We start from the raw sequence: 26,753 nt of genomic DNA, 5'->3' as shown, positions 1-26,753 counted from the left end.
AATTACATTTATAGATTTACGTATATTGAACCAGCCTTGAGACCCTGGGATAAAACCAACTTGGTCATGATGTATAATTTGTTTGATGTGTTGCTGGATTCTGTTTGTTAGGATCTTGTTGAATATTTTTGCATCTATATTCATTAGTGATATCGGTCTATAATTTTCTTTTCTTGTTGGGTCTTTTCCTGGTTTGGGGATCAGGGTGATATTTGCTTCATAGAACGTGTTGGGTAGTCGTCCTTCTTTTTCTACATTTTGGAACAGGTTGAGTAATATAGGTACTAATTCCTCTTTAAAGGTTTGGTAGAATTCTGACGTGAAACCATCTGGTCCCGGGCTTTTCTTTTTAGGGAGGTTTTGTATAGTTGATGCTATTTCTGAACTTGATATGGGTCTGTTCAACATTTCCACTTGATTCTGGTTAAGTCTTGGAAGGTGGCGTGCTTCCAAGTATCGGTCTATTTCCTTCAGATTTTCATATTTCTGAGAATAAAGTTTCTTGTAATATTCATTAAGGATTTTTTGGATTTCTGATGAGTCTGTGGTTATTTCGTCTTTGTTGTTTCTGATTGATGATATTAGAGATTTTACTCTTTTTTTCCTGATTAGGTTGGCCAGAGGTTTATCTATTTTATTGACCTTTTCAAAAAACCAGCTTTTTGATTTATTGATCTGTTGTATTATTCTTTTGTTTTCAATTTCATTTAATTCTGCTCTAATTTTGGTTATTTCTTTTCTTCTACTGGGTTTGGGGTTGGAATGTTCTTCCTTTTCCAGTTGCGTGAGATGTCCCATTAAGTTGTTAACTTCCTCTCTTTCCGTTCTCTTGAGGAAGGCTTGCAGTGCTATAAATTTCCCTCTTAGAACTGCCTTTGCAGTGTCCCAGAGGTTCTGATAGCTTGTGTCTTCATTGTCATTTTGTTCCAAAAAATTGGTGATTTCTTTCTTAATCTCATCTCTGACCCAGCTATCATTCAGCATAAGGTTATTTAACTTCCATGTTTTTGTATGGGTATGCAGATTCCTGTTGTTACTCAATTCAAGTTTTATTCCATGATGGTCTGAGAAGATGCATGGAATAATTTCTATTCCTTTAAATTTACTGAGGTTAGACTTGTGACCTAAAATGTGATCAATTTTGGAGTAAGTTCCAAGGGCTGATGAGAAGTATGTGTATTCAGTTTTGTTGGGATGAAATGTTCTGTAGATGTCTGCTAAATCTAAATATTGGATGGTTAGGTTTAAATCTAAGATTTCTTTGCTCAGCTTCTTTCTGGAGGATCGATCCAACACTGCCAAGGGAGTGTTGAAATCTCCAACGATTATGGAGCTGGAGGAAATCAAGTTACTCATGTCTGTTAGAGTTTCTCTTATAAATTGAGGTGCATTCTGGTTGGGTGCATAGATATTAATAATTGAGATCTCGTCATATTGAGTATTACCCTTAACAAATATGAAGTGACCATTCTTGTCCTTCCTTACTTTTGATGGTTTAAAGCCTACTGTATCTGCAAATAAAATTGCAACACCTGCTTTTTTCTGATTACCATTTGCCTGAATTATGGATGACCATCCTTTCACCCTGAGTCTGTATTTGTCTTTTAAGTTGAGATGTGACTCTTGTATGCAACAAATATCTGGCTTAAGTTTTTGTATCCAGTCAGCTAACCTATGCCTCTTTAGAGGACAGTTTAAGCCATTCACATTGATGGAGAGTAAGGATAAGTCTGGTAGAATTTTGGGTATCGAGTTTTTCAAAGGTCCAGTGGACATTTTTAATCCTTTCGCCAGTGTGGAAGTTGGAGTTTGATCCGAAGTTTCTGAGTGAGTTTACTTTTGTGGTATAGGATTGGGTTGGTCATTGTGGAGGATAGGTCTGAGAACATCCTGAAGAGCTGGTTTACTTATGGCAAATTTTTTCAACATATGAATGTCATTGAAGTATTTAATTTCTCCATCATAGATGAAACTCAGTTTAGCTGGATACAAGATCCTGGGTTGAAAGTTTTTTTGCTTTAGGAGATTAAAAGTTGATGACCAGCCTCTTCTTGCTTGAAAAGTTTCAGCAGAGAGATCTGCAGTTATTCTAATATTCTTACCTTTGTACGTTACAGTTTTCTTTCGCCGGGCTGCTTTGAGAATCTTCTCTTTCATGTTAACTTTAGTGAAGCTAATTATGATATGTCTGGGAGATGGCTTATTGGGGTTGAATCGTGCTGGGGTTCTGAAGCTGTCTGCTATCTGAATTTCAGATTCTCTAGGCATGTCTGGAAAATTTTCTTTCATAATTTCATGTAGAAGGGCCTCTGTGCCCTTGGCTGCCACTTCCTCAGTCTCCGAAATTCCTATAACCCTTATGTTATTTTTTTTCGAATTATCTGAGAGCTCTCTGAGTGAGTGATCCGTTTTTGCTCTCCATTTCTCTTCCTCTTTGAGAGATTGGGAGCGTTCGAAGACTTTATCTTCAATGTCAGAAATCCTTTCTTCTGCTTGCTCCATTCTGTTACTGAGGGATTCTACTGTATTTTTCATATCTTTGAGGGCTGTAAGTTCTTGTTTCAGTGTGTCTAAGTCTTTGGTGGTTTTGTCTTTAAATTCGTTAAATTCTTGAGACAGTTTTTGAATTTCTCCTCGAATTCCTAATTCCATTTTATTAATCTTGTCTGCAAACCAAATTCTGAATTCGACTTCTGACATCTCAGCCAGTTGTTTATGAATGGGATCTTCAATCACATCTGCCGTATCTTTTCTTGGGGGGGTTGATCTATTCTGGTTATTCATGTTACCAGAGTTTGTCCGCTGATTCCGCCCCATGGTTTACTCCCTTTGGTTTTTCCCCTGGGGTTTTATCGAGGGCCCGTACAGTGTTGTGGCCTGAGAAACTGGGGCCCTGTCTGGTGTGGTGGAGCAAAGTGGTTCTGTCTTGTTTTCAGCTGGTTTCTGTTCGATCCTATTGCAACTTCTACTCTGGCTTGAAGTCTCAGCTGTGTGGAAAAATCAGCAATTAAGTCACCCCGCCTGCCCACCTCTGGCCCCAGTTGGAAAAGGAGAATCAAACCTTCCTACAATCGCACACCCAGGGCACCACCTGAAGAGTCCTCAGTCTATTAGCCCAGTTCAAAAGGTCCGAATCAACTGTCTCAATCGGCACTTGTCTCAGGTGGAAGGGTTCAAGAGGTCTCTGGGAACTGGATCACAGGGGCCTGGTGACTCCTCTGAGACAGCTCACCCCAGTGCAGCGTGGAGTCAGGAGGAGCCACCCAGCAAACAGAGCAGTCTGGGAAGGTTGACGTCTCCTTCCCCACTTTGCCCCTCCGTCGGACCCAGTCACTGGTATCTCTGCAGATGGCTAACCCAGTTGCCTGCAGTGAACAGACACTCCAGGGGTTTGCACCTGCCTGAATCGCGAGGAAGTCTGCCAGGCCCCCGCAGACTGCCGCTATCTAGCAGGAGGAGATGGGGCCTGACATCTTTGAGTGTTTGATGCAGGTGATGGGAAGGAGGTGTTCACTCAGGCTTAGCCCCGTCCCTGATGGATGCTGCTAACAGAACAGAACAGAACAGACAACTTTGTGAGGTTCTGTCTCTGTTCCTGTCGTCGCCTACAGGAGACGGGCTGTTTTGAGTTCAAACGTCTTTGCTGCTGGAGAATTGCGTCTGAACACCTCTCTGGGTCGGCCCCGCCCTGGAGGCTTCTGGGTTTGTGAGCCGTGTCACCGGTGGCCTCCTCTGGTTGCCCAGGGAGACAGGGGGTGTGGCCTCAGAATATCCAGAAGTGAGTGTTCTGCCGTTAAAGAAAAAACGGCTGTTGATCTACCTCCAGGGAACTGCTGCTCTGGTGTGGGCACTCAGGCAACCCTTTTCTCCTCTGTCCCGCGCCCCAGAGTCAGCACTGAGCGGCCGCAGTTTGTGCTGGGTCCACACCCCTTAAGAGATCCCCCAAGAATCAGAACTCTTGGGGGATGGGCCCCCAGACCCGGATTGGGAGTGGGGCGGGGGGAAGCTAGAGTTTCATTCAGTTTCACGCAATATTACGGTCCGGGGAGGGCTCCTGCACTGCACCGCAGGGAAGTGCCGCCAAGGCTTGATTTCCCCTCAGCGGAGTGCCCTCTCCTCGCTCACGTGTCCCAGAGTCAGCGCTGACCTGACGCAGCTCAGGCACTGTGCACTCCCCTCGAGAAATCACCCAAGGAGCCGAACTCCTGGGGGATAGGCCCTCAGACCCGAGTGAGAGTAGGGGTTCTCAGCTCTCAGCGGGGAGGCCAGAGTCTGATTCAGTCTTGGGCCCCCTATGCCCGGGGAGGGTTGGTGCACTGCACCGCAGGGAAGTGCCGCGAGGCGTGACTCCCCCTCAGCCCGGTGCCCTCTCCTCACTCGGCGCGCCTCAGAGTCAATGCTGACCAGTCGCAACTCGGGGACTGTCCACTCCCCTTGAGAAATCACCCAAGGATCCGAAGTCCTGGGGGACAGGCCTCCAGACCTCAGTGGGCGGGAGGGGAGCGCCGGGGATTCAGGGTTGCCGGCAAAGGATTCCCAAAGTTTTATTCAGCCCTATGTCCGGCAGGAGAACGCCACGGCACCCCAGTAGGGGAGGTAGGTCCAGTTTTTAGAAGGTCTCTCCCGTGGAGTGTAGTGGGAGGGGCTTTAATTTCTGCCCGCTTGTTCAATTGTGGGGCTCCAGAGCCGGTCTCATGGGGGAGGGGGACTCCCGTCCGCTTGGTGGTGGATTTTGTACCTTTTGTTTGCGTCCTTGTGATCACAACTTGCCTCAGCGGTGTTGATGTGCGTTCTTCAGCCTTCTCTCTTGGTGAGGCTCAAGTCCACCAGGATACTTACTAAATTCCTGTCCCTTAACTCTCCTTCTGGACGGGAGCCTTTGTTGAAAGCTGGCTTCAGTCCGCCATCTTGTCTCCCCTCCCAGAATGTACATTCTTGTCAAGTGCACAGAGAATATTCTCCAGGATGGATCATGCCGGGTCACAAAAAATATCTTTACAAATTTAAGATTAAAATCTTATCAAGTATCTATTTCAAACACAATGGTATAAAACCAGAAAATAACAACACAAGGAAAATTCACAAATACATTGAAATTAAACAACATTCCCCTCAACAACCAATGGGTCAAAGAAGAAATTGAAAAATATCTTGAGACGAATGAAAACAGACTCAAAACATACCATAGGATGCACCAAAAGTAGTTCTAAGGAGAAATATTATCACAGTATCTGCCTACATCAAAAAAGAAAAAAGATCTCAAATAAAAATCCTAATGTTGGGTGGTGTCTGTGGCTCAGTGTAGGGGGGCAGCCCCCTATTCCGAGGGTGGTGGGTTTGAACCCAGTGCTGGCCAAACTGCAACAAAAAAATAGCTAGGTATTGTGGTGGGCACCTGTAGTCCCAGCTACTTGGGAGGCTGAGGCAAAAGAATCACCTAAGCCCAAGAGCTGGAGGTTGCTGTGAGCTGTGCCACCACAGCACTCTACCAAGGGTGACAAAGTAAGACTCTGTCTCAAAAAACAAACAACAAACAACAACCACAAAAAAAACTAATGTTATATCACAAGGAATTAAAAAGAAAAGGACAAATTGGGCGACGCCTGTGGTTCAGTGGGTAGGGCACCAGCCCCATATACCAAGGGTGGTGGGTTCAAACCCGACCCCGGCCAAACTGCAACAAAAAAAAAGAAAGAAAGAAAGAAAGAAAAGAACAAATTAAGCCTAATGTTATTAGAAGGAAGGAAATTTTTAAGATCAGAGAATAAATAAGTGAAATAGAAATAAGAAAAATTAAAAGGATCGGCAAAACTAAGAGTTGTTTGTGGAAAAGATAAAGTCAACGAGTCTTTAGCTAGACAAAGGAAAATGAGAGAAGACTCAAATAAAATCAGAAAGAGGAGACACTATAACGGATATCACAGAAATACAATCATAAGAGATTATTATAAACATGTACAGGCCAATGAGTTGTAAAATTTAGAGAAACAGATACATTTCTAGACACATACTTCATACAACCTACCTAGGACTGAAGCCTGAAGAAAGAAAGAAAATCTGAATAGACCAATAAGAAGGAAGAAAATTAAATCGGTAATAAAATGTCTGCCATTAAAGAAAAGCTCAGGACCTGATGGCTTTGGTGCTGAATTTTATCAAACATTTAAAGAACTAATACCTGCCAGGCATGGTGGTTCATGCCTCTAATCCCAGCACTCTGAGAAGCCAAGGCAGGAGGATCCCTTGAGCTCAAGAGTTTGAGACCAGCCTAAGCAAGCGTGAGACACTGTCTCTACTAACAGGAAAACATTAGCCAGGCATTGTGCCATGCACCTGCAGTACCAGCTACTGGGCAGGCTGACGCAGTAGGATCACTTGAGCCCAGAAATCTAATAAGTTGCTGTGAGCTAAGCTGACAGCCCTGCACTCTAGCCTGGGTGACAGAATGAGACTGTCTCAGAAAAACAAACAAGCAAACAAAACTAATACCTATCCTTCTCAAACTCCTCCAAAAGAAACTGAATCATAAAGAACACTTCCAACCACATTTTATAAGGTTAACAAGATAAGAGCACTACAAGTAGAGAAAATTACAAGCCAACATCCCCAATGAATGGAGATGCAAAACTCCTCAACAAACCAAACTCAGCAGCACACTGAAAAGATTGTTCACCACAATCAAGTGGGATTCATCATAGAAGACAAGGATGATTCAACAAATGCTAATCTATAAATGTGATACATCACATTAACAGAACGCTGGATAAATACCATATGGTATTATCTAACAGATGCAGAAAAGACACGTGACAAAATTCGGCATCCTTTCATGATAAGAATTCTCAACAAATCAGATGTAAAAGGAACATACCTCAACACAGTAAAGGCCACCAAGGATGAACCCACAGCTGACATCATACCCAATGATAAAAAGGGGAAAAAATTTCCTCTAAGATCAGGAACACAAACAACTCAGCAGCAAAAAACAAATAACCTGATCAAAAAATGATCAAAGGGCCTGAAAATAACAGTTCTCAAAAGAAGACAGACAAATGACCAACAGGCATATGAAAAGATGCTCAGTATTACTAAACATCAGGGGAATGCAGATTAATACCGCAAATAGATATCACCTCACACCTGTTAGGATAGCTAATGTCAAAAAAGTTAAAGATAGCAAGTTTGGGCAAGGATATAGAGAAAAGGGAGCCCTTGTTCGTGTGAATGTAAATGGTATGACATTATGGAAAAGAGCATGAAGCTTTCACAAAAAATTGAAAACAGAAGTATCATATGATCCAGCAATTCCACTACTGGGTATATAGCCAAAGAAAACATGCCCGGTACGTGGAAGAGATGTCTACACTCTCACACTCATTGTGACATTATTCACAATTGCCAAGATATGAAATCAATCTAAGTGTCCATCAATAGAAGAATAGATAGAGAAAATATGGTATGCATACACGATGGGACACTATTCAGCCTTACAAAAGGAAACCCTACCATTTGAGACAACATGGATGAACCTGTAAGACATTATGTTAAGTGAAATAAGCCAGGCACAGAAAGACATATACCACCATGATGTCATTTATATATGGAATCTGCAAAAGTTAAACTCACAGAAGCAGAGAGTACAATGGTAGTAATTATATCAGGGTCTAGGGGAGGGGTTGGGGTTGGTTATATTGATCAATATATTATGGTTAGACAGGAGTAATGAGTTGAAGAGATCTATTACAAAACATTGTGACTTTAGTTAAAAACAATACATTGGGCTCAGTGCCTGCAGCTCAAGCGGCGAAGGCGCCAGCCACATACACCAGAGCTGGCGAGTTGGAATCCAGCCTGGGCCTGCCAAACAACAATAACAACTGCAAGCAAAAAATAGCTGGGCATTGTGGCAGGTGCCTATAGTCCCAGCTACTTGGGAGGCTGAGGCAAGAGAATCACTTAAGCCCAGGAGTTGGAGGTTGCTGTGAGCTATGATGCCACCCACTCTACCGAGGGCGACAGCTTGAGGCTCTGTCTCAAAAAAAAACCCAAAAAAGAATATATTGTCTTTTTTTGGAACTGTTCAGAAGGTAGATTTTAAGTGTTTGTCCCAGAAAAATGTAAGCATGTGAGGTAACATATATGGTAATTAGCTCAAGTTAGCCCTTCCACAATGCGTACATCCTTCGAAATATCACTTTGTACATGATAAACATACACAATCTTAATTGTCAATTAAAAAATAAATTATTTAAGAAGCTGAAACAATAGATGTGAGCATCTTATTATGGGCGAAATACATTTAGTTGCTCATTTTGACGGCATTTCAGATCTCAGGGATCAATTTATTCTTCTTTCTGAACAAGGGGTATAGGTTCATTTTATATTTTATGTGTCTAAAACCTACCTTCTAAAACCTTTGGGGTTTGATGTGTTTGTGGTTCTGAGTTTTGGGATTTTGAAATGTAAAACAGTACATATGCCTCATATTGTATAATGCTCCAGCAAGTTTTGAGGCAGTTTCTGGTAATCACAGACAGGAATATTCCTGCAGAAAAAGGAATGGATATTTACACTACAAGGAACTTACTATCAGTTCAAGATAGATTTTGAATTAAGTGAAAGAAGATTATGAGGAAAGCTTCTGTTTTCAGAGATTTTCAGATTTCAGTACCACAAATAATAGATTGTAGAACTGCAGTTGTCAAAAAGGGAACATCCCATTCCCCTAAAAGTAGAGTGGTGGTCATTCTTACATGGGGACTAAAGACCACAGATAATCAGATTTAGCTTCGAAAATCCTTTAAAATGTCTGTGTAATGCCTGAATGTTAGACTACATGGGTGTTTTCTCAGCTGAGCTCCAGAAGAAGGAATTTGTATTTATATTTAGTGGACTTGTTGAATGAAAACATGTACCTTTGAATATTAGAATCACTCTAGCCACTTTCAGTGCGATGACACATTTGGGGGAAGCACAAAGACTGAGTGGCCAGTAGAGCCAGGTCTCTGACCTCATGCCCATTTTGCTAGAATACACGCTTTAATAGTGGCATAAATTCCCCCTTATTTAAAACCAATCACCCCATGTATGCCTGTGTGTGAGCATGCACAGGCAACAAATGCAGTTGAAATATGTTAAATGCCCTTTGGATTTCGTTTGCTTATTTTGAATTGATCTCTCTCAGGAGATATAAGTTAAATGAATTTACACCTACCTTGTTCACCATTGCATCCCCAGAGCCAACATCACACCTATTTTCAGTAAGTATCTGTGTATCAAGAGGCAGCTTTGCATAATGTTTAAGGCATAGACTTTGTTGCTTGGTAACCCAGATTTGAATCATAGATCAGCTACAACAAGCTGTGAGACCATGGACAAAGTCCCATGCCTTGGTGTCCTCATTTAGAAAACGGGGATAATGATACTTACCATATCAACCTAGATGGACCGCCTTATACTATAATAACAACTCCCTGCCCCATGCCACATCCCAGTGACTTAAAGTAACGCAATTTTTCATTTGTGTGTTTTTTTTTCTTGATGCATTCATCACATGTTCATCCAGGTTGGGCAGGATTCGGCCCTCTATCATCATGGTCCTCATCCTAAGACCCCAAATGCCTAAGCAGGCACAATGCCAGTTTCCTTAGCAGAGAAAAGGAAACATTCTTCAGGGTCCAATGTTGGTGATTAAACGCATGACTTATCCACTAGGCAGAGATAGTAAGTGGGGTTCAGGAAATACTATCCTGCCATGTGCCCAGGCGTTAGAGAGACAGAAAGACATCACCCTCATAGGGGTATCAGGACAGTTAAAGGACTCAATGCTTACTGAGGACTTGAAAAAGCTCCTGGTACCTCACTGTACAGGTTCTTGCTATTGCTATTATTATTATTATTACTACTAAACTGAATAGATTCTTGTTTTTGGAGGTCTTTATAAAGATACCTTTAAGGCTTCTCTTTATTCAAATGAATTTGGCTAATATTTCACAGTGGTTTGCTCTTCTCCTTTAGCAACCAGTAAGTGCCAACATCTTATGAAAAAGACCTTTATCTATCTTCAGTACAGACACAGGCAGCTTGAAGAACACCCCTCCAGCCTCACCTGTCTCAAAATGACTTCTGCAGCCCAGATGAACCCAAGAAGAGAACCCAGGGGAAATGAACCTTAGTACGTTTTAGGTGTTTGAGGCTGTGAAAATCCCAGTTCTAAATGTGTTTCATAGAAAAATATTTATACCTCAAGCTGTAGCATGCAAACAGCAATCTGCATTTATTGGTTTCACATGCCAATTTCCTCCAGTTCCAGCTCTCCTTTGTGTTATATAAACAAATCTCAACCATCTGGACCACAACAAGCCACACCGAAGTATGTGCTCGCTCATTGCAAAAGCATCGAATCAAAATACGATCTTGCAGAACTCTGCCTAGCTGAAAATCGGAGTGAACACCATGGATTTCACAAAGCTGTTTAAAAAATATACGTTAGGGGTCAGAACTTAGAATTGGAATAAAATAGCACAAATGAGCATTTAGAATATTTATCACTTTAATAAGCAGAAACAAGCCCAGATCTAGACCTGTCACCTACATTATGAGCTGTTCACTTTGGTATCTCAAAATTTCCTCAAAAAGGAAAAGTGTTTAGGAAAGGTATCTCAAATATGTGGGAAAATAGAGAAGAGATCGCTACAAGACTCATTCATAACAGTCGGAAAGCAAAAGCTCTCATTCCTATTCAACTAAAATATATACTTTATACAAACTGCAAGCATAGGCTAAATTCAAATCCATCAATACCAAGACAGTTTGCAACAAATAAAAAAGAAAAGAACTCTGCCAGACAAGTAACATATGAAACCACCTACCACCTGGACCGTGGAAATGAAGGTTAAGTATCATTTCTGATGTCTCACCCCCTAATGGAATTCCAGGCTGCTGCACACATCTTCCCAAAGCCAAACATAAAGACAGTTAAACTGTGGCCAGCCCTGCCCACAGGCAAATACAAGAGGGAAGTAAACACTTTTGCTTCTATTCCCTTTGCCCAAAACATCTCCCCAGCTTAGACCAGTAGGTAAAATGTCCACCCTTTGAGTAAGACACCCACCATGGTTCAGATTACTGAAATCAGAACCCTGTGGCAAGAATATCCTGAGAAAAAGGGGTATAAGATAAGTGATTTTATTTAGATAGTGAAAAAAAAATGGAGGTCAGTGGGAGGACTATGAAGTTTGGGATCTTAAAGAGATGTTCTTTTTTTCCCCTAAATTTCCAGTGACCTGGCATCTGATTATTTTGCTTTGTCTCCTTTAAGCCACGTATATAATTATCTATAATTAAATAAAAACTGAATCTGTATCATATTATCTGACTTCCTGGAGACTCTCCATAAACAAGGGCTCTAAAATCTCACCAGTCTAATACTTTATGTCTGATTTACTAAGTTATAGAGACTTTGGCCAATTCTAAGATTCATCTCCTTGTCTATAAAAATATCATCGAAATAATCTGAAACTGATTCCGTTGAACTACATCTTATTTATTTTGCCTCACTATGTTATCTAGGTCATTTTAAAACCAGATACCATTTCTCATGCATCAATTTGGTATACAAATTAAATGAGAACACTTTACAATCCATCATTCGATCACAGATCAGACTATCAAAATAGATACAGGCCTATCCCTGAGAACTCTCCCCAAACCTCTACCCTTCTGTGTCCCCAGTTCTGGGGGATCAGCTATTCCTGAGAGTTCTCCTAAATAAGGAAAGAATCAAAAACCCCATTAAACCTCAGAAGAAAATCCTTTTAATGGTGATATTTAGATAAACAGATGACACAATGAGAAAACACGAATACTTGCTTAATAGTTTATGGCAGGTATATTTCATGGGAAATTATCTATCCTGAGTAAATTATAATCTATGATAACTTGGATATAATCCAAGAACAAAATTCCTTCGTTTCTTTCAAAGAAGACACTGGCACGTGCCACTTTCTTACTTTAAATAGTCTGGTGATCACAGCACTGAAAGTTGTAATTACATATAATTCCTTGCATTTCAAGCTATTTTCAGCCCATCATTTTAATTGTTCAACTCCAAAATAATATTGTTATGAAAATATCTTTAAATGGTTTGAAATCATTTCTAATTCTCTGAGATAGTTTTCTCCGTGACCATCAGGATTGTTGACAAAATCAATAAACCCAGAAATCAGAATTCCAGTAATCATGCTCAGACAACAAAGTTCAGACTTCAGCAATTGGCAGAGAGAGCTAAAGTTTATAAAATAGTGATCATAAATCTTACTCTTACATTGTACACAGAGCCACATACTTTCGTTTAGAAGACAGGCCCTTCCTCCCCCAAATTTCATCCATGTTTCATAACACAGCATAATAGAAGATATTTGCAATTAAGAATCTACATCCATGAAGGAAAGTTTGATCCAGTCAGATCCCCCATTTAAAAGATCAGAGAAATCTGAAATAAACTTTGGAAAAATCTCCAAATGGAATATTTACTGTGACTGCCAAGAACATTTACACTAAGGTAAGTTTGCTTCCTAAAACAAGAAGCTGGAAAATGTTTATACATAGAGAGTCTTGTTCTCCAATCATTTCAAATCAAGGAGTTACCACTGTCATTCAATTTTTTATGACATACCCACAGCAGTACCACCACGGCATCAGTGAGCAGACAAAGAGTCAGATGTCAAGCAACCTATCCTCTGTAATAACTATTGAGGGACTTGTAATAACTACTTAAAAAGCCATCTTCAGAACATTTATCAAACTTCAGAAGGGGCAGGGGTGAAAAGGAGCTTGTGATGTTTTGAAAAAGGCAAATTACGCTTTTGGCAGAATAGAAGAAAGTGAAACTTTAAAAGGCAGCTGCTTTCCAGCCCAAGGAGTATTTCTTATAATCCATATTTTTAACACCGCTTGTTTTGTTGGATAGGCCTGCGAGTCACAGAGGACTCAATTTAATTCAACACAATCTACAACCTTGTCAGGTGTATTTCTAAAGTTAGCTAATAATGGAACAGGTTTTCTCATCCTGCTACTCATAGCACAAATAGAACCAACTAAATGCGTCCCAAAACTTCGAAACATAAACCACAAATGGACACCAGGATTATGCTGAGATAATGCCACCTCTTCCCATATTTTAGGAACAGAGAGGCCTTCTTACCTTGCTTTCTTCTCCTTCAAACACTGACTGGTGAACATTGCATGCAAACAATGAGTTGGGAAGGTCATTGAAGTCGGTGATTGCTTGGAAGGCTTCTTCTGCAAAGCACCTGGTGACAGCCCAGTCTCTATCTATGCAGCAGAGTAAGAAAAGTCCTCCATCTTCTGGGATGTACCCCTGCTGTCCCGGACTCCTCATTCCGATGAAGTATGACTCTCCCCTCATTCCTGAGGATAGAAAGACAGACATGTGTTACAGTAAAACAACTTCCTTAAAACTAGGTTTTCAGGTCACAGTTTTGGACTCTGGTGCAGAGCAGGGGAGCATGATTGGGGGAAAGGCAGGAGTTGTTGGAAGGAAGAAGGCCCAGGAAGTTCACATTGTCCCCTTGATTCAAAATCAGAATTCCCCATACAGTTTTGCTTCTGGGCAAGGATCTGGTAATCAGTATGATAAAATACAAACAAAAAATAAACTCGAAGATAGGAGTTGGAGATCACCATCCTCAGCTCTACTACAATTGCCTATCAGATTTTGAGTTCCAGGCACTGCTCTAAATGATTTATGTATTTTAACTACCTATTCAATCTCCACAACAGTCTACAAGGTTGACACCATTTTATTCCCATTTTACAGATGGGAAGACAGAGAAACAAAACACTCAAGTAACTTTTATAAGGTCACGACAAAATGGCAGGGCTAGGATTCAAAGTCAAGGAAGTGGCCCCAGAGCTGACTGTTCTAATTGTCATTGAAATGAAGCAGATGAAAACTGGTGGAAGTCTACATTTAAGGACATATGATCTACTTCAGCATCACCTGAATCCTGATGACGCTAACCCTAATAGTTAGTGGGTCATCCACAGTGAGAATACACACACATACACACCCCACATACATTTCCCGTTTTGCTCAGGATAATTACTTCCAGTGATTTGTGAACCAAGTCTAGATCCTGGAAAATAAGTACAATCTTGACTGATCAGTAGAGGGGGGATCAGACCCCCCTCCCTCAGAGCCCCCAGGAGGCTTTCTTGTGTTAATTTTATCTTAGCTGTGTTCAAGCCCACTATTATTTCTCACCCCTTATATTCATAATTTACAGAGCTGCAGAGTTTGTCCATTTTTTGATACTGCAACCAATTCAGTGGATTTTGTCTGCCTCCCCAGATATTTCAGGATGCTATCCATTTTCCTTTTATCTATTTCATGCCTACATTCCTCAAAGCTCAATAGTTAGAGGCCCAGAAGATGAAATCTCTTTCCCACAGTTTCACAAGACTGACAATTGTGTAGGGGCTTTAAGTCATCTGTAGGGAGCTCCATTTGCTCTAATCCCATAGTCACAGAGCCTCAGAATAACAGACAGGAAGATGGGTACCACTGAACATCACCCTGCCTTCATCAAGTTCAGTTCGACATAAATTCTGTATCCCCTGGCAAACTATGGATTTCTGTTTATATCTCTCTTAAACTCTGAATATATCATAATAGTGAGGTTATGTTTTTCGTTTTCATTTTTTTCCTAGAAAATTCTCATGAGAATTTGATAAGCAGTAATGCGTAACATTTGACAGCAATAAAACATTACACACAAAATCTTAGGCCTGGTTGAGACAAGAGCCAAAAATTAAATAATCTGAGGTAACAGCTATAAAATCCAATCATCATAATTGTGGTAAATAAAAATGTTATTCTATGTAAAATATAATAAAACCATTCCTGTATTCTAAGTTCTTAAAACTCCAATTAGTGCAACATCTTCTGCATTTACGTCAACAAAATATTTATTTTAAATAAAAATATGGTACATGTTTATTCTATAAATTTGGAATATATACATATTCCAAAATGTATGAATATTTTCAATTAGAAAAAAACATAACATTAACATAAAGTGAGTTCAACTGATAGATATCTTTAATGAAACATTTGTATGTTTTCTTTTATAAAAAATCATACTGTTGTGGCTTGGTGCCCTTAGCACAGTGGCTACGGCTCCAGTCACATACACCAAGGCTGGCAGGTTCAAACCTGGCCGGGGGCAGCTAAAACAACAATGACAACTGCAATAAAAAATAGCCAGGCATTATAGCAGGCACCTGTAGTCCCAGCTACTTGGGAGGCTAAAGCAAGAGAATCACTTAAGCCCAAGAGTTGGAGGTTGCTGTGAGCTGTGGTGCCACAGCACTCTACCAACAGTGACATAATAAGACTCTGTCTCAAAAAAAAAAAAAATTATACTGTTGTTTCAGATATTTTACCATAAAATAATGACTCATTTATTATTAGAGTTCCTTATAAAGTATCAATATAATAGTATTTTCATCATCAATGATAGGAAAACCTTTTGATAATGAAGTCACAATCATCTAATACCATGAAAAATAGGTATTAGGTGCAATCATGACTCTATTTTTAATTCTGTTCCTCTCATTTCAAAACTTTTAAATGAAGCAGAACTGATTTCAAATGGTCTTAGCTGTGTTCTGAGAATATTTCAGTTATTCTTTTTCCAAAAAGAAACTAAAATCCATTGCTAAACAAATTATAATAATTAAATAGACCAAATATTAAGCCTCACTCAGGACTCATTTTAATCTACCCAAATAGTCTTAATTTCTGTTCTAAGCTGTAACAAAAGGATTATCTTCATGAGACTTTATTTTAAGCTCATTACTTTCAGTAAAGATTTAAAGGGTGAATGCATTTTTGGCAAACCACCTATTCTACTTATATGGAGAAATACTTTAGAAGTCAGAGCTCTGAGCAGAGAAACCCTAATTTCTCTTTCCACTTCCATTACTGACTCACCTCGTAATGTGGAGGAGCCAAGTGATCATCTGTGGCTTAGCTGATCCTTACAAAATGGGAACAAAAACACATACCTGCCTCTCTCTCGGCAGGTCAAGGGGAGGCAGAGGAATGAGACAGGAATGGAAGAAGAGATCAAAATCAGCATTAACCAGCATGTAAGAGGATATAGATTATGAAATACTGTAAAACACATCATTATGCTAACCTCAGAGCAAGGCAATTCTTTTTTAGCATCAGTAAACCCAAATAAACAGAAAGTAAGGAGAATTCTGAAGACTAAAAGAACTTCCTAATAAGGAAATGTAAAGGTCCCACAGCCCAAGTTAACTGGTTTGTCTTTTTAAAGTAGTTTCAAAATGTTTAACTATCATAAGAAACCTTTGGGGCAACCATTGTCTCCAAACAAAACATAAGAGGACTCACATGTGTTACCCTTATTTCTAAATCTGAGGCTGGCCATCCACGAGGAGAACTGTCTTCAACTCACTGACAGCTCTCCAGGCAGTCTTCCCAGGTCACGCCCGGCCCCTGGACATGGTGCTCTCCCTCTGAGCTCTCTGAGCACCGGGTGCAGCTTTCTCTCCCGAAATCATCTCCCTCTGTCATTACTGATTTCCCAGTCTACAACCAAGGCTGGTATTTCCCTAGAGTGGAAGCTGGACCATCTTCATCTGCTTATCTTCAGGTGCATATATATAGAAAGCCCCCAGAATGATATTTGGCTGAACTAATGACTTAGGTAAAAGGAAGTCCTTTTCTGGAAATAACAGACTAACAAATGGGTTACAATAGCCAACTTGGAAAGTACACATGAATGACACTATTATTACTGAAATACACACTAACAACACTATTGTTATTGAGATAATACTATTTCAATAGTATACACTAATAATGAAACAATCCTCTCATTTAAATTTAAGATTTGATTCATCAAATGTAATTTTATAAGTGAAAGATAGAAGAATCACTCAGAAAGTTTCTCTAGCTAAAACAGTCAGTACAGTTTAGGAAAAACATTTATGTCTTTAATTATATGAGTTCATTAAAAAAAAAACACCTAGAAATTCAGAAATAGATAAAGAAGAAAATAAAAGTAAACCATACTCTTACTTTCCAGAGAAAACACCTGCTAATATTTTGGTATATTTAGTTCCAGGGCTTCTTTTACATATAAAATTTTTAAACCAAATTAGGATCCTGCTGTTTAGTTCCTGCTTCTTACTTACAACATTGGTATAATCAATAGCGGTTCCCTGTATGACTATATATTCTTTGCAAACATTAATTTTAATAGCCACATTGTATCCCAGTGTATGGATCTATCATAATTTATTTATTCATTCTTCTGTTGTTTGACATTTGGAAAGCATAAATTTCCATCACCACATGCATCTGGAAAACAAAAACCACCCCCCACTCTTAAAATACAAAGCTCTCCTGTGGGAATATCTCAAAACTTCATTGGATGCAGAGAAAAGACATCTTTACGGAATACTGGGAAGATCCCCAGGAGAATGCCTCAATGCCAATTTTCTACTATGAGTAGGGGGACTTCTGGGATGTGGTTTTGTTGCCTGCAAAATGAAGAAATAGCACCACCTTGTCTACCTTACAGGTCTACACGAAAGTCTTTTGAAAGCCCCCAAGTAATAGGCAAATGAAAGCTATTTATTACTACTCTGGGATTAGCAAGAGCAAGCCAATGGCAGAGGAACCTGGGAGTACAGAGGTAGCCAGGCCATCATCTACCACTGCTGAGTGTGTAAACGAGTTTCAAACTTTCAGTGTATATCCATGATTAACCCAGATCCTCACACTGAGAAGTGAGCAGCAATGCTGCGTGAATATTTGCTATGAGTTTGGTTGGTAACCCCATTAGGAGGAAGAGATACATATTTGCAAGGCAAAAGAGGTTATTAAAATAAACACACACACACACACACACGTATCCAAAAACCACAACCAACAACAAAATGACAGTTCTTTTTAAATGTTAAAAGGGGGATCTGGGGGTAGCTCATACCTGTAATCCTAGCACTCTGGGATGCCTGAGTGAGTGGATTGCCTAAACTCAGGAGTTGGAGACCAGCCTGAGTAATGGCCAGACACCATCTTTACTACAGAGAAAAACTAGCCAAGCATTGTGGTGGGCACATGTACTCCCAGATACTTAGGAGGCTGAGGCAAGAGGATCTCTTCAGCCCAAGAGTTTGAAGTTGCTGTGATCTGTAACACCACAGCTCTCTACCCCGGGCAACAGAGTTAGACTCTGTCTCAAAAAAGAAAAAAGAAAATACATAAGGAAGGAGACAGCTACTTATCTATGGGTCTAAAGATGTTCAAGAAAGAAGAAATTAGAAGTCTTAATGAGAGCTTTCTCTAAACCTTTAATGCTCATAATGTAACTCATAAGTATTTTTCCTCTTCCAGGTTACTCAAAGTAGAAGGCAAGAATATTTTTAATAGAAAATAACAATCCACAAGAGGAGGAAAATCAGCAAAACATAAAAAAGCAACTAACATTTGAATTTATTTTTTCTTAGATAAAAAGAAGGTTAAAGATTCAACACATCAGCTTTTATAATTAAGAACAGAAATATATAAATCTTTTTTTAACGAGGGCAACAAATAGAAAAAAATATGCCTTGATTCTAAGTTATGGCCAGCTAAGGAGGATAAATAAAGACACAGGACAAATGGAAATGATTAATGAGTAATTCATTCAAGACTTCAAGTTCAGTCTTCATTGAAAAACATATAAATGCATCATGGGAGATTTTATAGTTTGGAAGAATTTAAAGATGACAACGTGAGCTTGAATATTAGTGATAAAATCTGAGAATACACTGTTGTATAATAGATAAGAAATGCCTATAGCTTCTTAAAAGTGGAATATAAGGTTAGCTGGGAGCCTCATGCCTGTAGTCCCGGTGACTTAGGAGGTTGAGGCAGGAGGATCACTTGAGTCCAGGAGTTAGAGGCTGCAGTGAGCTATGATCATGTCACTGCACACCAGCACAGGCAACAGAATAAGACTCCATCTCTAAAAATAAATAAGTAAATAAATATAAAGTAAATAAAGTTGAATGTAAGTGATATAAAGTTGAACAAAGTTGAATATAACCTTATATTCAAAATTTTAAAGAGTAAAAACCTGAACTTCCAGTTTTGCATTCTCTAAATCTCTTTCAGCTCTAAAACTAAGGATGCCTTAATAATATCTGGGAGAAAATGAGCTCATCAGAAGAAAATTATATCTAAAAAATAATTATTATTTTACAATTAAATTATATCCTCAGCTTTCATTTTTGGGCTGACTTACAGGTGAGGCCCTTTTGATTCACCTTTCTGGTACTTTAATATCTAGATCCCCCTAGGAATAAGATAGGCCTTTTGCTTATTTTTGTCTACCTTACAGGGAGATTGAAGTATAATATTAGTAACAACAAATCATGCCAGGCATCCTAAGATACAAAGGAGAGACACGGTATTCTTAGGCTATGCTCCATAGAAACCCATTAGAGCTCTCTCTAAAATATAATGGAACCTATTTAATTCAGCTTCAGAATTTCACACCTGCTGAGCGTGTGAACCTTATGCTATTCTTGATTCCATTTGGGATTGGCCTTGAAAGAATCAGGAGCATGCAGTTCCCAACTCATGGTTTTCAAAGGAAATTATCCACAATCCTTAGTCATGGCTCTCTTCAGGGCACCTTCCGGAGTCACTGTTCCATCTTAATCTCCCACTGGACAATAATTCAATTAATTCAGTTCTCTACGGAAGCAGCATTTTATGAATTTTCATGAAGTGTTAAAAAAAGGAAGTCATTTCCATCTTCTTCCTTTGCACCATATTCGATATCAGCGATGGGATCACAAACTTGCCCATCATAACGTGTTCATATGTACGTATCTGTACGGTCTTAATACCCACGGTCTCCCAGAAGGATTTGCAGATCCTGTGTTTTCTTTCAATGAAAATAATAAAAAGGGGAGTTAGACCTTCACATTTACCCAGGATCAGATAGCACAAGCAGAGAGGGCATTTGTATTCCATTTCCACAAAACTAACTCGACAAGAAAACGTGTTTCAAACATGTTTCCTGCAAGACGAGAGAGTCACATAAAGGAGACACCATCTTCCCGGAGGGGTAAAAAGGTAAATAAGTTGTTCTTAAAAACAGAAAAATCTATTTCTATAAGGAATGACCTACAATGACTCATAGATTTATTAAACAAAACAAGCGACATTAGAGCACTTTCCCAAAGAAGAAGAGGTGTGGACACTGTGTATTAGTCAAGGTCCCGGCAGGAAACAGATGGCATAATCGAAGTAGATAATTTGAGAAGAGTTAATAAAGGGACTGTTTACAAGGTATGGGCAGGGGACAGGAAAAGCACAAGGAGGGCAAACCATGGGCTAGCATCCTCCCTACGCCTGGAGAGATTCTGGGAAATCTGGAGTGAACAAAGGGCTGTGTGGAGAAGGCCCCTGACAGATCTTCCATTGAGGAATGTGATCCATTCAGAGTAGCACCAGAAGGAGAGTGCCAGAAGAATAAAATCCCCACCTTGCCCTCTTTCTCTGGTCTCCAGCTGGCACCTGCCATTCATCACATCCAATTATAAGCCAGAAAGCAGAGGAGCGGGGATGTGGAGCACGTGGGCTTGGGTCTGGAGGACAGGGATGCAGGAGGGGTGGGTGGGAAGGTGTTTGAAAGAGGCTCTCTGGGCTCAAATGAAGCCATCTAGCATGGTCTTTAGGAATGGGTAGTAGTCTGGACACTTCATGGATTCATTTCAATTAGTACTTTAAATTTAAAAAATTCAAAACTGAGTCATTTGTAAATTGACAGTTCAAATCGGGTTTATACCAATTAGTTGAAGATGCACCAGAGCAAACAGTGAACAGGGAAAAGGGTATCTCTGCATATAGGGAAGAATGCCTGCCCATTGGGGAAGACTGTTCTGGAGCACTCCTGGAAACCGAAGACCATCCTTTCATTAGTGCTTAAAAGAAACTTAAAGAAAGCACAAAGCCTCTGGAGGAGCCAAGCAATTATATGCAAAATAACTTTTCACAGGAGGGTGGCACTTCAAAAGTGAGCTGCAAAACAGGTGAGGTTGCTATGGTAGCCGGAGTGTGATTCATGCTGTCATCTTTCACCTTGGCTTTCGGTTGGGGCAGGAGCGCTGGGGTGAAACAGTGAGAAGAAGCAAAAGCAGAGAGTGAGAGACACTGAAGAGTCTAAGCCATTCGGGCTGTCAGGAGAAAAGAAAGCATGGACTAGAAGCACGCCCGCGGGGGAAGGGTTGGTCAGACTCTTTCAGAAGGCCAAGGAGGCAGGTCACACTCCCTCTGGTAGGATTAGCAGGCGAGGAGGAGGAGCGAGGGAAGAAAAAGAATTACCTCCCTATCTCAATCCCCAGCATACAGTATGCTAATTTTTCCCTGAAATACAGCTAAATGCTCATCCACGTTAAAAATCTTCCATAACTCCCTAGGATCTAACAAACTAAATGAAAGCAGTTCTTCCGCCCAGCCAAACAGGAACAGCCACACGATGACAGCCTTCTTAGAGGGACTCCTTTACTGCCCCCTCAGTGCTGAAGGAAGAATCCCAGGTCCCAGCATCAAATTCCAGCGCTGTCCACAATCAGCACAGCAGCAGCGTCAACAGAAATCCTGAGTGTTACTCTGTCCTAAGGGCTTTATCTGCATCAAGTTTGTAGACAGCTGTGCAGCTTTCCTCATTCCCACCTATCAACATTCACTAGTACTCAAGCCATGCCAGGGGCCACTGCCTTCCTGTCCACTCTGAGCCCGGCTTGTGCCCGACGAGACTCCCCCTCCCTGACAGCCACTGTCCTATGTCTGCACCTCCTGGGATACCTACTTTGTTTTGCCTCTCTTTGCATTGATTTAGCCTCACCTTGCACTCCACGTTGAGGGCAGGAGCTGTATCCTACCCACCTGTATAACCCCTGCAGCTACTAGACAGGACCTCACGCTTAGAAAGTGACAGTGACCTCTGAAATTTCTCACATTGAATAGAATTCACAGAGTTCTCAGTTTGACTCTCAGCTCTGCAACTTACCAGCTGTGTGATCCTGGGTAAGCCACCTGATCTCTGTGTTCCGTCTTCTCACTGACAAAGGAGGGTTAACAGGAGCACAGGCCTGATAGTGGTTCCAATGATGTAACAGCTAATACATTAAGGCACTTAGAACAATGATGGGAACACACCATGGGGCTTAATAAATGTGAAGACTGTTACTAGCATTAACCATCTTAGTTCTCACAGAGCAACTCTACCCGTCTTGTGCGTGACACAGGGGCTCGTTCTCTCGATCCCAGGGTCACGGATCTTTTCACATGTGGAGAAGTGGTAGAGTACAGTGGTCAGGTATGGACTTGGTCTGCCAGGTTTGAGCTCTGGCACAACCATTCTCTAGCTGCATGACCTTGGACATGTTACTAGCCATCTCAGGAGGGCCCTGTGTACAACGTGCGGGACCATAATTGTACCCACTGCAGGGTTGTTGCATGGATTAAATGTTATATGCCTTCCCATTCTTTCCCTTCCCCTCACTCCTAAATCCCCAAATTTCCTGTGGGTACACTATTTTCAGCTTTTTAGAAGAGACTGTGCTTCCACAGCAAGAAATGCAAGAACTTTGAAGTCAGACAGACCCAGATTTAAATCCCAGCTCCCCAGCCATTTGTGACTGTCAGTTGGGAGAAGACGGTGTGATAGCTGCCGCTGGCCCTGGAATCTGGGTCTGAATCCTCCTTCCACAACAATTTTACTTTGTCATTTTAGGCAAGTTAGTTTCACCCACTCAGCCTCAGTTTCCATGGCTATAAATTGAGACTACTGAGACATTCAAACATGATCATCTTGGTAGAGAATTTAGCCTAGCACCCAGCAACCATAGTCACCCATGAAATGTTAGCATTTGCTATAATCACTTGCCTGCACCTGTTAATCTGACTGCAGATTGCACCTTTCCAGACTTATCTGTTCTCCAATAACAGCTTAGCTTTCCAGGAAAGGCATATTTTGTGTTAGGCCCGGTGTTTGACATGACTCTAGGATAAGAATACGAAGCACTGTGCTAATTTTTTTAGTTTTATCAGCCCATCTTCAACCAAAGCCTAACCTGAATGAGCTTTCTAATACATACAAGCTCCACACTTCAGACTGCAGTTTCACTTACTGTTCTTACTTCTTTCAGCACCATGTTCCAACTTAGATAAAAATGCTGTCAGGAACTAAGTAAGACTCTGACCCCAAGGCAGCCTTGCCAACACCAACAAAGCTTCCTCCAGTGTGTGTGGGGGGCCGCCCAGCAACTCCTTCCTGCCCTCCTGTCTGCACACGTGTTGTTATTTACAACATTTGGCAAAGCAAACCGTTTATTGACGTTTCTGTATCTCCTCCCATATGTTGAGCACTCCCGCTTCTTCCTGCAATGGCTGGCACCCAGCAAGGCTCCTGATCCACAGAGCTGGGGAGACAAAAGGAACGAACTACCACCAAACTCTACCCAGAGCTGCTGGCTCTCCTTTGCTCTTTCTCATTACTAAAAGATGTCCCAGAGCCTGGATCACCTTTGATTGCCACTTTCTCACCTGAGTGACTTCCTGAGTCTCACATCGTCTCATGGTCTCCAGAAGGTCAAGTGTTCTCATCCTGTTTTCCCTACCTTTCATTGCTAGCACAATGCGCTCTTCATCTGGAAGGAAGTCACTGCCCTGGCTGCTTCGGGCCACTTTTAAAATCCTTACTTTTTTTGTAATATCCTTTGATTGAAGAAGGTTTCTGTCATCTCTCTCTGTTAAGTCTACAATTGTAATATCCTTCAGATTCCCCCAGAAGCAAATGTTGATCGGACCTCTGCCTTTTGACCTTCTGTCTGGAGGCAGCTGTCTGCCCTTGGCCTGTTCAGCCGAAGGGCCCCAACTGAGAGACTGATACAGGCTAGGCAGCTGTGTAAGTGACTTCCAGTCTCCCTCTCCATTGTCAGAAAGTCACAATTCAGGATGATCCATAATTAGTCTCCTACTTCTGATGCCATGTGTTGTTTACAAGAAAGAGCTGACCCAGATTCTAGCCTAGAAAAAAACAAGCTAAACCCGTTAGGTCCTTCCTGGCCCACTGCAAGTGGTAATAGTTCACCACATCTCTCACCTCCCCCAGCAACTCATCAGGGGCTAGGGCTCCTGGAAGATGGATCATGCCTTGGTGGTGAAGTTTCTGGAGAAGACCCACAGAAGGTTTGGAGAGAGACACTGAGTTTAGTTACTAATCCACCTTTTGAGAACTCATAACTTAATGGTCCTGGCCTCTATACTACTTTACACAAAAGACCATGCTAGAAATGAAGTGGGAAGAGGATGTTTATCATCCTTCTGCTCGTCCAGTTGAGCAGATGGAACACTTGTGCTGTGGTTTGAACGTGTCACCTCCAATAGTCAGGTGTTGAAACTTAATGGCCAATGTGCTGGTATTAAGAGGTAGAGCCTGTGGGGCTCCACTCCCATGAATGGGATTAAGGGTCTTGTAAAAGAGGCTTCCCATAACCTTGGGCTGGTGTCCACCTGCCTTCTGCCATGTAAGGATGCAGTCCCTCCCCTCTGGAGGATGTAGCAACACAGAGCTATCCTGAAAGCAGAGAGCAGCCCTCACCAGACAACCAACATGGCCGATACCTTGATCTTGGACTTCCCAGCCTTCAGAACTGTGAGAAAATAAATTTCTATTCCTTACAAATTGCTCAGTCTCAGGTATTCTGTTGGAGCAGCACAAAGCAAACAAAGACAACTTGTAACTCCAGTGAACTGAAAGCATCATGGTGGACATGATGATCAAGAATCAAGATGATGGGTTCACTACTGCAGCCCACAGACTCCTGGCAAATACAACCAGAACGGTATGGGGGCCACGCAGCACTCCAGCATGATCTGGAAGGGCTTCATCTGCCTGTTTTTCTAACTAATCCCAGCACCATCCACATGTTTAACTGGAAAACAGCCAACAAAACTGAAACTCTTTGTTTAGATGTCAGAGAACAGCGTTCACGGCTGGATTCTGAAAACTAGTTCAGCGCCAGGAATGGGCTGGTAGAAAAGATGCGAAATATTCTTTTAGGCCTGCTTGTCTTTTTGAGAGGGTATTGTTATTATACAGTCCTCTAACAGTTCTACCTTTCAGACTACAGTGTCTGGCATATAGCAGATGCTCTAAAATGCTCATTACGTAAATCCAGCCAGTTCTTTATTTACCTACTTTCCACTAGTTCTGACCTCATACACTTGGTCTGCCCTTGGCTTGGATATGGAGAAGATGAAGTTTGTCTTCAACGCGTGGCTGTCAGTCTTCATCTGCTCCCCTCCTAATAAACTCACCTGTCTTCATTCCCTTCATTTGCCTCTCCTCTGGGGGAACAGATACCCTTCAGAGTGTTTCTACCAGTCCAAGCCTGTGTGGCATGGCTGTAGTATTGGGCATTTGCTATTTTACATATGGGTGGTCAGGACTCTTTCTCTAATAAATGAGGAAGAAGGGAAGGCCAATAAGGAAGAGAGAGTATACGAAATGAGTTCAGAGGGAAAACAAGAGACCAGGACACATGGAAAGGATTTTGGTTTTCTCTGGGAATCCACCAGAGGGTTCTGAACAGAGGAGCATCAGAGTGTCATGTGGACTTACGTTTTAAAATAATTTATCTCACTGCTATATGAAGAATAGAAGAATGGAGCAAGAATGGATGTAGGGGACCTAACACGAAGCTATTGCAGTCATGCAGGCAGGAGATGATGGTGATACAGAACAAAGAGATAGCAGCAGAATAGTGAAAAGCAGTAAGACCATGAGTACTTTTCATGTGCTGATAGTATTTGCTGATGGACTAGAAGATCCAAGGGTAATGGCAAGGTTTTGGCTTGGGTACCTCGGAGCAACAAAGCTGCCATTTATGGAGAGGAAGTAGACTGTGGAGGAGCAAGATTGGAAAGATGAAATCAGAAATTTAGTATATGTCAAATTGAAGATTCCTGCTATTCGTCTAAGTGATGAACCGCTGGTGCTAGGAGTGGCGGAGTTCAGGGGAAAGGGGATATTACAGGTGACAGAGCTATAAGACTGGATGATTGAGTTCTAGTTCTGAGCCCTAGAATACCTAGAACACACCAGCATTTTAGAGAAATAGGAATGGCACCATCTCATGGGGGTCTGCTATAAGGATTCAATGAGATAACACACGTGAAGCACTTATTAATAGCAAGGGAACCTTCCTCAACAATCAACAACCAGGTGCACATACCTCTTATCACCTGCTAGCCCCTCCCTCCACTAGAGTCCCTATCCCAGGACCCAGGGACCTGGACCTGGTGGAATACTTCTTCCCATTACTCAGTAAGGAGGAGGGTAGGACAAAGGAAACATTGTTCTCACTGTAAAGGCTACAGAGGGAAAAGTTACTTTGGCTGTATTCCAATTCTGAAGGTTTTCCCACAGCAACCTACTTTTTAAGATCCCTCAAAGATCCTGTACTTTACATCAAGTATATTATGCATATAACAGGTTTTTGCACTCAGGATTGTGTCATAATTTATGAGGTTACTCTAGGAAAAAACACATCCCAAATTCCAAACAATGTAATAGAAATTCAAATTTAAAAGGCTGCAGATTTTCTCTTTACATAGAAGCACACACATAAGT

At 41.2% G+C, this 26,753-nt stretch overlaps 1 protein-coding gene across 2 annotated transcripts in view; it reads right to left on the bottom strand.

Moving 5' to 3' along the window:
• The window catches only part of RCAN2 (regulator of calcineurin 2), a 274,559-nt gene that overhangs the window by 230,669 nt on the left and 17,137 nt on the right, over positions 1-26,753 (bottom strand). The window contains exons 1-2 of one of the 2 annotated variants that reach the window (XM_053603843.1): positions 23,663-23,681; positions 13,205-13,431 (exon numbers count right to left, since the gene is read on the bottom strand). In XM_053603843.1, coding sequence (XP_053459818.1) covers positions 13,205-13,429 — 225 coding nt within the window. In that variant the 5' untranslated portion in view covers positions 13,430-13,431; positions 23,663-23,681. Of the gene's footprint in view, positions 1-13,204; positions 13,432-23,662; positions 23,682-26,753 lie in introns of those variants that run through there. The other variant, XM_053603842.1, reaches the window with a different exon arrangement.

The sequence above is a fragment of the Nycticebus coucang genome, chromosome 9 (assembly GCF_027406575.1).
Source record: "Nycticebus coucang isolate mNycCou1 chromosome 9, mNycCou1.pri, whole genome shotgun sequence".
NCBI lineage: Eukaryota > Metazoa > Chordata > Mammalia > Primates > Lorisidae > Nycticebus > Nycticebus coucang.
The sequence above is the reverse complement of the archived record's forward strand: the minus strand, read 5'-3'. Positions and strand labels throughout refer to the sequence as shown.